The sequence below is a fragment of the Hydra vulgaris genome, chromosome 08, assembly GCF_038396675.1.
Source record: "Hydra vulgaris chromosome 08, alternate assembly HydraT2T_AEP".
NCBI lineage: Eukaryota > Metazoa > Cnidaria > Hydrozoa > Anthoathecata > Hydridae > Hydra > Hydra vulgaris.
Window position 1 is genome coordinate 20,838,828 of NC_088927.1, and position 12,585 is coordinate 20,851,412.

The 12,585-nt window shown below is 29.2% G+C and overlaps 1 protein-coding gene across 3 annotated transcripts in view; it reads right to left on the bottom strand.

Moving 5' to 3' along the window:
- Positions 1–12,585, bottom strand: part of LOC136083677 (TNF receptor-associated factor 3-like) — a 131,176-nt gene that overhangs the window by 29,541 nt on the left and 89,050 nt on the right. For all 3 annotated transcript variants that reach the window (XM_065803237.1, XM_065803236.1, XM_065803235.1), the window contains exon 7: positions 3,746–4,324. In XM_065803237.1, coding sequence (XP_065659309.1) covers positions 3,746–4,324 — 579 coding nt within the window. The remainder of the gene's footprint in view (positions 1–3,745; positions 4,325–12,585) is intronic.

The following is a 12,585-nucleotide window of genomic DNA, read 5'->3' on the forward strand; positions in this document are numbered from 1 at the left end:
GAGGGACATTACTTCAAAAATTGGTGTTTGCTTGAGGGGCAATGCTGCAAATGTCAAGGCAGCCTTCAATAAACCAGGATGTGTCTATGAATCAGCTGGATGCCTTAACCATTCTCTTCAACTAGTTATCAAAAAAGAACTTTTTTCTATGGAAACAGTGGAAACCCTTGTTGAGAAATGCCGAAAAATTTGCACTCATGCCTCTCACTCAAATGTGTTTCATACAGAGCTCTACAAACAACAAGAGAGTCAGATGGGCAACAAAGATCAACTTGGGTTGAAAAATGATGTTGCAACAAGATGGAACTCGACTTTTTATATGCTGGAAAGAATTTTGCATCTTAAACCAGCTATTGCTGGCACTCTGCTCAAGTTGCCATCCTCTGGAATTGAATTTTCACGGGAACACTGGAATATTTGTAAAAAAGTGGTTACAATTTTGGGTATTTTTGAAGAAGCCACAAAACTGCTCTTGGGAAGTGAATCTTGCAACAGTTCTTGCATTCCCATTGTGACAACTATAATCCAGTCACTTGAAACTACAACTGGAGATGATGACATGATCACAATGCAGCAAGCAATGAAAACTGCTATGGAAAATCGTTTCTTGAACATGGAAAAGACTGAGCATTATTCCATTGCAACCTTACTTGACCCAAGGTTCAAACATTATTTTTTCCGATCCCAGGATGCCTGTCATGCTGCCAAAAAATCCATCTTGACACAACTAGATTCTTTGCTACCATCTCTCAATGAACCCAAACCAATTTCCAAAGGAACCAGCCTTACAGGATTTTCTAACTTAATGAAAAACATCATTGCCCAATCTCAAGCAACAACAAACCAAAGTTCAAACTCCAGACTGACCAAAGAAGTGTTGAATGATTACTTGGACTCTCAGATATTTTCCGACTGTCTGGACTTCTGTAAGATTTATGAAAAAAATTCGAGTGGGAGAGTCAAGCTGGCCCTTGCCAAAATTGCCAAGAAGTTTCTGACTCCTCCACCAACATCAACTGATGTTGAAAGGTTGTTTTCAACTGCTGGAGATATACTAACCAACGAACGAAACAGACTTTTACCAGAATATCTTGAAAAACTTTTGTTTTGCCGAGAAAATCTACCAAATGTTAACTTCCGTTATTAATTTACATCATTTCATTTATAACAACAAATCAACTCTTAATAAAACAAAATCAAAAGAGCATTGTTTAAACACGTAATTTCTTACATTTAAAAAATTTCGGTTGTGCCGAAATTTCGGTAAAAGTTTTGCCGAAATTTCGGTTTCCATTTCGGTTGCCGCAACCGAAATGAACCGAAACCGGAATGCCGCAACCAAAATGAACCGAAACCGAAATTTCGGCAAAATTCCAATTTCGGTCGATCACTAATTATAACATTATGTTGAATATAATATTTTTTGGGAATTTTTTTTTTGAGTTTATATTTTTATTTTATCTCAAGAAAAATATGTTTTTCGTTACTTATTAATTTTCTTATTATTATTAATTTCTTCATTTTTTATTTAGGAGTTATTGTTTTGAATGGATATATTGGCCATTTTCGCTTTGTTTTTTTATATTTCCATTATTTTTTACATGTGAATGGAAACCATTTATACTTTTATCACCTTATTACGATCTAGACGGTTTCCATTTGCATTAAGTATCGATTTTTGGCACAAACAACAGGTTTATTAGTGTTTTATGGTCGCTCTCATCGATTTAGCCTAGCTATATGAGAGTGAACCATCCAGAATGTAGACTGTACAAATATTTTTTATAACGTATAACATTCTTATGTAAAACATCTATATTTCTGGTAAATATATTGCTTTTTGTTGTTGTTGTTGTTGTTGTTGTTGTTGTATTTGCCTAACTCGGCAGAAAAACAGCTAATTTGAATGAATTTGTTAAGAGTATTTTCTACAGAAAAACCTTTATAAAAAATATCAAACAGTTAAAGCTAATTTATTTGAAATAACAAGATCTCTTTGGTCCGTTTTTCTAAATTTGTTTAAATTATCTTTTTAAAAGAATTTTTATCTGAAATATCTTTTTATCTGAAATTATCTTTTTAAAAGAATTTTTATCTGAAATAACTTCTAACTAATAACTTGTCAAAATCTTAATAAAAAAATAAAGTTACCTCATTAAAAAATTTAAAAATATGATAAAAAAAATTGATTAAAAAAAAAAAAAAAATTTATGCAAAAATTTTATGTGGTCATTTTCAACTTTTTGAACCAAATATGAAGTTTCCTTAACACTAAACATATTTACTGAGTGTATGAAAAATTTACATTAAATTATTTTTTCATTTATAACTATTCATATTTTAGTCATTTTCCCAAAGCAACGTACACCACCCAAATATCAGTAAAAAACTTTCCTTTGCAGATTTAAATCTTATTAAGTTCTTCACTCAAATTTACAGCCTTGTTTTTCGAATTTTTTTTACTCTGATAAAACCAAAATTGAGTAGGGTAGATCGGGGCTAGTTGAGCATAGGGGCAAGTTGGGCAGTTAAAATATCTCAAAAACTACGTATCACATGGCAAAACATCTAATAAATGAAAGTTGGGGAATTAAAATGTTAACACAATGCGCAACAAAAAATTGCTGAAAAGCTACTGAGTAAGATATATGGGCACCTTTTCTATTTTGGACCAAAAAAGTAAAAAAAATTTATGCTATTTTTCTCTTGCATGCTCATTAACTTTTTTATCTACTATCACTTAAGTGTTGATAATTTACCATTTTATTAGACTTTTGATTAAAATTAACTGTTTTTTCTTAAGACTTACTGTTCTTTTTAAAATCAAACTAATATGTTACCTTGTTTAGAGGAGTAAGTTGAGTAGCTTTGAAAAAAAATAAATTAAACTGAACTATCGAACACAAAGATCACAACTTTGATGAGAAATGATAGAGCGGTACATTATTTATATATATTTTTAAAATTAGTAATGTTTAAATCGGGCTTCAAAGTTAAAGAGAGTTGTATAAAATTATATTTTTATATTTTATGAGACTTTTTATTATTTAAGTTTTTCACTTTTTGTACTTGTTTCATTAAGGTGAATAAAATAAAAAGTTAATAATCTATACACACGCTTACTGTTAGTGAAAGTTTCATTGATGGTTCACCCAAGTGTCGTATCATACATATTCATTTGTTTGTTGAATTTTTAACTTACCACACACTATTGCTTAACTTACTCGCTGGGGCAGGTTGAACAGTTCTGCAAACTTTAGGCAATATGTTCAAAAAAAAATCAAAAACAATACTTCATTCTTAACAAATTTTTAGCAGGTTAGATTTCTTTCAAATATTGAAAAAATTATGTAAGACCGTTCATGAGATCTGTTAGATTTAGTAAAAATTGCTCAAATAGCTTTCTCTTCCCTACCTAAAACATTTTTGAATTGATTGCCCAAGAGAACTTTTTTTTTTAATAACTTCAAAAACAATAACTATATGCACTAGTCTTTTTTATTTATAGAAAAAATTTTTTTTTAGCCTTTTCTTATAATTTTATTATATTGGCTGTTAAATCTTTTTTTTTTTAATACTTTAATATATTAAAAATTATAAGTTTTACTTTTCAACTCTTAGCAAAACACATTCACGGCTGGATGCAATTAGTAACTAATTGATTGTTACATATATTTTTTGTCAATTTTTTATATTACTTTTTTATTTACTTTAAAACACATTTTTATTTAAATCATTTTCTTACCGTTTCGGCTGCGAGGAAGGCCTTTATTACTTCCAAATTTTTCTCATGTAACATAATTTTATCTTGTTGTGCATCCACTTTTAAAATAAGTTCATTTTTAAGTGTATCCACTGTTGATGTAATTTTCATTTCAAGTGCAACCACTTCTGACGCATTTTTGTTTTCAAATAATTCCACTGTCGAGGTAATTTTATTCTCAAGTGCAACCGTTTTCGACGCAATTTTGGTTTCAAGTGATTCTACTTTTGACATAATTTTATTTTCAAGTGCAACAACTTCTGTAGCATTTTTGTTTTCAAATGATTCCACTTTCGAGGTAATTTTATTTTCAAGTGCAACTGCTTTTGATGCAATTTTGGTTTCAAGTGATTCTACTTTTGACATAATTTTATTTTCAAGTGCATTCACTGTTAACATAATTTTATTTTCAAGTGCATTTACTTTTGACGCAATTTTATTTTCAAGCGTATCCACTGTTAATGTAATTTTGTTTTCAAGTGCGTCCAATTTCGATATTGCCAATGAAAGATGGGCTTGCATTGAAGATTCGGCGTGCGTTTCATGTTCTTTTCTCATTCCCTTTTTAATATAATAAATATCCTAATTATTTTAATATAAATTAAGATAGGAAATTATCTATATTACACATATCAAAACGAAATCAACACTTCTTTAACTGATTCAAAAGTTGTAGAGAAAAAAGACGAGAAAAAATAATAAATAACGCGGCATCCGTGATTTACTGTTGTTTTCTACCGCCCTTTCTTGCCATTGAAAGTAGCCAATTAACATAATATAGACTATAATGAAGCAAAAAATCACAATTTTACTTACTAAAAAAAGAATTAAAAGTTTCTAACTCAGGTTAGAAAATGTGATATATGCTTAGTAAGGTTTCTTTTTTTTGAATTAAAAACTTTATTTCAAGTTGATTTTAACATGATTTAAATTAGTTTTAGTTAACACTAAAACTAATTTGAATCAACACATTTAACTTTGTGGACGGTACACTTACAAATAAATGTCATTAAAAAAATGCAATTGTATCATAAAAAAAAAATGTCATAAAAATTTACAATGGTTTCAATTTAAGAAAAAATATTTATAATAATACAATCTTAACTAAAGATATAAGTCAGTATAAAATAAAACCAAAATTTTAAAAACAACTAATTTTGCAAACGCAATTATTACCTTACCAAATCTTGATATGTTTTTTGAACACCTCAAGACTTATTGCATGGTCTCACTATTAAGAGTGTTCCAGAGCAAGGTGGCCCTATTTAAGGTACAGCATGAATCATTAAATATGGAGCCTTTAGGAGGTATTTCGGAGGTAGATTGAGTTTTTGCTACAACGGAGTTTTTTCATAAGTTTTTTTTATAGTAGAAAGGTTTTTCATAAATATTGGATTTAGACAAATAATAGATTTAAAAGTTTCCATTATAAGAAATCCCAAGTTTCTCAGATGGATTCTTGCTCTATTATCAAAATTTAATAATTCATCCAGAGACAAATTAAACCTTTTATAGAATATAAATAGTGCTTTTTTATGAATTTGTTTGTCATCTTTTTCTAAACAAAACAGCCAAATTAGAGGACAAAAAGAAAAGTTTGACAAAATAAAAGCATTAAACAGCAAAATAGATCTATCACGAGATAAAAAATTTCTTATGAGTGATATGGCAAAACGTATACCATTATTTTTACTGCATAACTGTTTAATGTGTTCCCCAAACTTTAGATCTTTATCAATTGTTATACCAAGTAGTCTTATTGGGTTTTTTGCCTTCTTAACGGAGGCAAAAAACCCTTATATTACCTATTTTTAACGATAGATTTTTTGTGTTTTTTAAACCAACTAAAAGAAATTGGAACTTATCTGGGTTCGCAACCATCGAGTTTAACTGAAACCATTTGATGGTGTTGGTTGCTTCTTTTTGCAAACAAAAAATAACCTCCTCAAAGCAATAATCACAAGCATAAATAGTGTCATCAGCAAAATAACAACATTCTGTATCTTTAATAAATAAAAATAAGTCATTTATAAAGATATTGAACAAAACAGGTCCAAGGATTGACCCTTAAGGCTTTTCAGATAATTTATCTACCCAATTTCAGGCAGAAGATTTGTATCCTTTGTAAAAAATATAGGACAGGAAAAGATTAGGAAATTCTGTTAAAAAACCATAGGGGTCTAATTTAGTAATTTTTAAGTCATGCGGGATATAGTCGTAGGCTTTTGAGAGATCTATTAATATTGATGCAACAATGCCTCCACTATTAATACAATCATGCGGCATGATTGTATTAATAGCGGCATGATTCATGCCACTTATTAAGCAACAAAAAAAGGGCATGCTGAGTATTATAACCTCTTCAGAAACCACACAAAGGTTTATCAAATCTTGGCTTAATAAATATCATGATTTGTTCATACAAAATAGTTTCAAAAACTTTAGAAAGGGCTGGTAAAATGCTAATTGGACGGTAATTTGACTTATCAGTTGGGTCATTTTTCTTAAAACATAGTATAACATCAGCTATTTTTAGAAATGATAGGTAATTACCATCATGGATACTATTATATATGTAATCTGTAAGACTGTTCGTAAAGTGAACAATATAAGATTTTAAAATATAAGTTGGTATATCACCACTGGTCTTTAGTAGTAGATTTAGCACGCTTGGCCTTTTAATATTTCTTTTTATATTTTTGACCACGCGATGAGGTTTTAATATTTCTCTTTATATTTTTAACCACGCAATGAGGTTAAATCTTTATAATCTGTTAATATCTGTTAATCAGTAATAAGATCAAAAACATTCATCAGCTTAAATAATAATAAGATCGAAAACTTTTTAATTTGATAACTTCTGTAGTGAAGGATAAACCCTGGCCCGGCACAAGGATCATATTAGGGGCGCCAATCTTTATATCCTTGACTACTATTTTTTTCATTTTTGCTCACCACTTCAATGAAAAAATAATTAGATTAAGGTGCCTAGTTAGTAATTTTTTGTGTTTTATATGTTTGTGAGTTATATGTTTATTTAAATCGTGTTGTTTGTATGTTAAATGTTTACTGTTATCGTAAGTTTAAATTTAGGGGAGTCTAGTATATATCGTAAATTATTGATTTGTATGTATTGTTATTTATTTGCTCTACACTTCAATTAAAAAGTAATTACAGAAAAAAGTAGTAATTAGTTATTTATTTAAAAGAATATGTTTGTGAGCCATTATGGCAGAAAAAAAGAAACCTTCTGGTTTCTTTTATAGTAAACGCAAATCAGATATGGAGAGAGAAGACAAAAAACAAGCAAAGACATTGATTAAATTTTTTTTAGGTCAAAAGAACAAGATCCAAACGATAATCAGCATCAATTGCAGGTAAGATTTGATATAAGGGTGCATTTATTGCTATTAAGTTAGTTAATAAACACAAATTAATAATAATTTAGAGAAATAATCAAATGCCGTTATTTAAGCCTTAATAACTCTTGGTTCAATTTTTAAAATATTTTTTTCTTGATGTTAGTTGTTAAGTATACTATTAACCATTTTTATAATTCATAATAAACAGAAACAACTTGTACGCTAGAAGCAGATGGAATATTCACAGTCTCAAGATTTAATAGACATTCCTGATAAAGCGGTTAAAGCTTTTTCTGCATAAGACCGCTTTAATTTACAACATTACATGTACGAGTAGATAAAGTTTTTTTCATTACAACAAGTACATATGCGAGTAGGTTAAGTTTTTTTTACCATTTTTATTTAAGGTAAAGCTTTTTTTGAAAAATAAATTGTATACAAATACATTAAAAGTTTTGTTTTCAAACAAAAGTTTGAACTCCTCTCTTTGTATTGTACAACTTCTTGGTACTTAAGGACAAGCTTTTTGTGGAACAAGTTTTCAATAGAAACAATAAAAACTTTTAAAAACCTGCTCAACACATTTCAAAATTTGACACTGTTCTTTCTGATTATCTACGTTGGGAAACTCGTGTGTATTATTTAAGCAAAAAAAATCAAAATGAGTTTAATTGTCTTCTTTCCTGCAGAGTTACTAAGTTAATCTTGTACGAACTGCAGAAAGCTTTGTATTATCCTATAATTTTGGAATGCATTCCTGACGTAAGTTGTAAAGAACAAATGTCATTTGTAGTTCGGTTTGTCTATGCAGTTTTAGGAGAAGAAGAAAAGCTAAAGAAACATTTTCTTAAATTTGTTTAGGTCTCTTGTACATTTGGGCAAAGATTGACTGCTTGCTTGTTCAAAAATGGAATATCATTACAAAATGTGCGTAGCCAAGGTTATGATAATTATATAAACATGAATTGAAAGAATTTAAATGTACAAAAAAGAATCTTCGAACTTTAATTGCAAGCTTTTTTTCTTCTTGTGGAAGCCATTTACTATGCCTTGTTGACAGTTATGCAGCACTTTCCTGCAATGTAGCTTTTAAACTTTTCAGCAATATTCAAGAGAATTATAACTTTTTTTTTAGATCAATTTAAAAATGGAGTATATTAACAAATCGAGTAAAAGATTTGATTGTAAAACCTCTAAGTGAAACCCATTGAAAAAGCAGGAAAGACACCGTCGTAATACCATATTGATGTAGTTTATGACGCTGTTTATGAATCCACGTTAGATTCCAAGATTGATGGTTTTGGAAAATTTGCCGCTATGGACATTGCCAAGAAAACTACAGATTTTAAATTCCTCTGCTGTTTGTCACTTGGTATGATGTCTTGTTCAAATTTAATTTTATTTATTATTATTATTTACTATAGATACAACTGCAACAGAATAATATTAATGAGAATAAACAGAATAATATTAAAATGGAAGACATTATCAGCCTCGACAACTTCTTTCGGTAGTTGATTCCAATATGTAACGATTCTATTAGTGAATAAGAATTCTCTTTGGCAAATGTTAATCTTGGTTTGCTTGATAATGGGGTGTTGATTATTTCTAATCGCTCCTGCAGGACCTTGGAGCTAATGCCAGTGTGGTTTAATTATTGGGACCTGCTAGTTTACTTTTATAAAGGTATTGGGAATTTTAAAATAATCAATTAGCATTCCTCTTATTCTTCTATCTTTAAGTGTAGTCAAACCAAGAACTTTCAGTCTTGATTCATAATAAAGTTTACTCAAAGCAGGCACTAGTTTAGTAGCTCGTTTTTGAATTTTTTTAAGATTTTCCATGTTTTTTTTTCTATAAGGATTCCGTGCTGAAGAAAATGTTTCAAGATGGGGTTTTACAAATGACGTGTACAAAATCTTGAATGATTTTACGTACCAATAAGTGAAAGTTCGAGAACACAATTAGCTTTTGACGCGGCTTTTTGGCATTGGATTTCCCATTTTAAGTTGTTTGTAATTATAACACCAAAATCATGTTCGGATATTGTTTCTTGTAATTCCTGACCATTTATATAATATTTATGTTTATAAATGTTGTTATTTGTTTTTTTTCTTATATACATAACTTTACATTTATCATTATTAAATTTCATATGCCAGTCTTCAGCCCATTTCGCAGCTGCGTCAATGTCTGAAATGAAATAGATGATAATGGATTTTTTATGATCGCAATAAGTTTTGTATCATCTGCAAAAAGCTTAATGAAATTTTTCATTACTTCTGGCATATCATTAATAAATATAACAAAAAATAGTGGTCTTAAACTACAACCCTGTTCAATTCCGCTAACTTCATTTTTGAGTAGCTACTTGAGCATTTTTTTAAATGAATACGGGTAGATCCCCTCAATCAGAACAATAGTTATCCATAACTACTCTCTGCATCCTTCCTTTAATGAATGAGCTACACCATTTAAGAAGATTGCCTTTTATACCATAAGCTTCTAGTTTTGTGATAAGAGCATCATGTGGTACTTGGTCAAAGGCTTTAGCGAAATCAACTGAGGCACCGAAGTTTAGCGACTCATTATGTCCAATGTCTCTAGTAAGTTTGACAGGCAAGATTTATATCTAACAAACCCATGTTGTTAGTCAGAGAGCAATTTGTTATCAATGAGATGTTTTTTGATTACTTTTTTATTATTCTTTCCATAATTTTACATACTACAGACGTGAGCGCAATGGGCCTATAGTTTGATGGGTTTGTTCTGCTGCCTTTTTTGAATAATGGTGACAGATTTGCTTCTTTCCATTTTGTTGGAATGCAGCCTAATTCGCATGAACGTTTAAAAATAATTGATAATATTTTTGAGTAGGTATTGAGCATTTTTTAAAATAAATACGGGTAGATCCCATCAGCACCAGCTTGTTTGTATTCATTTTGCAAATCAAGTTCAATTAATAATAAATATAAATAAAATAAATGATTGAGCTCTCGAAAAAGTCAGTGTTGAATGAGCAGATTGATTCTGTTCTTGATTTAAAGTGAGGATATTTTTTATTATTCTGGACAGAGTTAAATACATTATAAAAACGGAGGTTGAATTGATCGCAAATTTCTTGTCTATCAGCTAAAGTTACGCCATAATTTTTAATGAGCGAACAAATTTTTTGATAATTGTTATTTTTACTATTTGCAAATGCGTATATTAATTTAGGATTTAGTTTAGCTTTTTTGATCAAAATCGATTCGTAATAAATTTTCTGGGCTTTTATAAGCTTCTTCAATGCTTTACAGTGAGATGAATATTTTTTTTTGATGGAATCTTGTTTATTTGAGGCTAAAAATACTAAAATAATTATTTGAGGTTAAAAATACGCACCAAATGCTTTTTTTCATTTTTATTTGGGTTTTTAAAATATTAGTTAGCTAATTAGGTCTGTATTTGGTACATGAGATAACATTTTTTCGAGTAGGAATGAATTTGTTTATAGCTGAATTAGTTTTAGTTTATAATTTTTAATGCATATCATTAATATCAGTGTCATTAGTAAGTTTTTCATATTTAAGACTATCCAAATATTTCGAAATACTTGAAAAGTCACCTTTGTTCACATGGAACTGTTTTGATTCATTTTGATATGCTGTAATACATTTTGTTTCAGTTATTAAGCTAAAGCTTCCTGAAGAAAGTTGATGATTACAACTTGTAGAGCCAAGTGGTGGTCCAATTATTGTATTGTAGATTGATTCAGGACAACTTGTAAAAATAAGATCCAAAAAATTTTTTGAAGACGTTCGTTCATTTATGTTTTGTTTAAAATAGTTAGAGTCAATAAGATATTTGAATGAAATACTGCAGGGTTCACCAGATTCTTGAAGTCTGCTTTTATTACTCCAAATAATGTCAGGATTGTTAAAATCGCCAATAAATAGCAGCTTAAAATTTTTATTTGTATAACTAGGTTACAAGCTTTTTGAATTGAATTGTTTATGTCAATTGAGACCTCATTTGTAGAGTTAGGTGGACTGTAAATACATCCTATAATTAATGTTTCATGATTGCTTATTATAGTTTGAGCCCAGATTTGTTTATTTTTTGCTTTGGATAAATCTTTGTCAATAATTTCTAATGAGTTCAAGTCATTTCTAATGTACATAGATACGCCTCCACGACGACCTTTATCTCTGTTTTTGCTGCAGAAAGTGTAATTATTAATTGAGTTAACTGATCTGGTGTTAAACCATGATTCAGTAATTGTTATTATGTGGTAATTAAATGTTGCAATAAGTATCTTTAGCTCATTCATTTTATTGTTTAAAATTGTTTTAATTGCAATAGTAACATGTTATTTCGTTTAAATTTTGATTGGAAGGTAAGAGAGGTCTGAGATTAAATAACTTCAATTTTTTTGAGTTCATTCCAACGTGTTCCCCAATAGAATTTCGTTCCGTTGTTAACACCATATTTCTTGTTAGTTGGTCTCCCGTCTAAGTCGGTTATGATATTTGGAAGGTTATAGTTGCGTATTTTTTCTTTCAGCTCGCAGTAGACACTTTTGTAGATTTCTTTCAGCTTGCGTAGACACTTTTATTACTAGTAAGTCGAATTTGTTCGTTAAATCAATCAGCCAGATGTCTAGATTAGCTGTATCGCTTTTTATTGTAGGTTGTGCCGCCGTGTAATGAGGATTGCACGCCACACTCATTATTATAATTTTTTTTTTTTTTACAGTTAAAATTACATATAAAATATACTTTACGGCAATATTATTTGAATAATAATAATAGAAATATAGAAATAAAAATAATATCGCTAATAATATAATACAATTATATATATAATGTAAAGTTAGATTGGGATATAATTAAAAAATTAAGTTATACAAATGACAGAATACAAAACTTCCCAGCTGGCACACGACGTTGGAATAACGTTGATTGACGTTGATCGACGTTGATCAACGTTATTCCAACGTCGTGTGCCCGCTGGGTTAAGAGTTAAGAGTAAACGACGTAAAAAATAAAACGACCTAATTAGAATTTAATAGCGACAATTATAAGAAATAGAATATGCGTGAGATATTTAAAATGTAAACAAACTAAATTATTTTTAAGTCAAATAAATTATTCACCGATAAAGAATAAACGACTAAATTAATAAACATAAGAAAAATAATAATGAAAGAAAACTACCAACTATAAAAAATTAAATAAGTATAATATAAATAGTAAGATAGTATAAGAAGATAATTATATCGAAAATGCAATAAATATAGTTAAATTGACAAACAACAAAAATCTTTAAATATTTACTTTTTATTAAGTAATTTAGTAGCGATATATAAAATGCATTTCAAAGTAATGAAAGCAGTTTTATGGTGGAGGATTACATTTCACCGTTCAATGCTAACAGTACTTGCTGTATACCATACCTTATAATTTTTTCAATTTACTT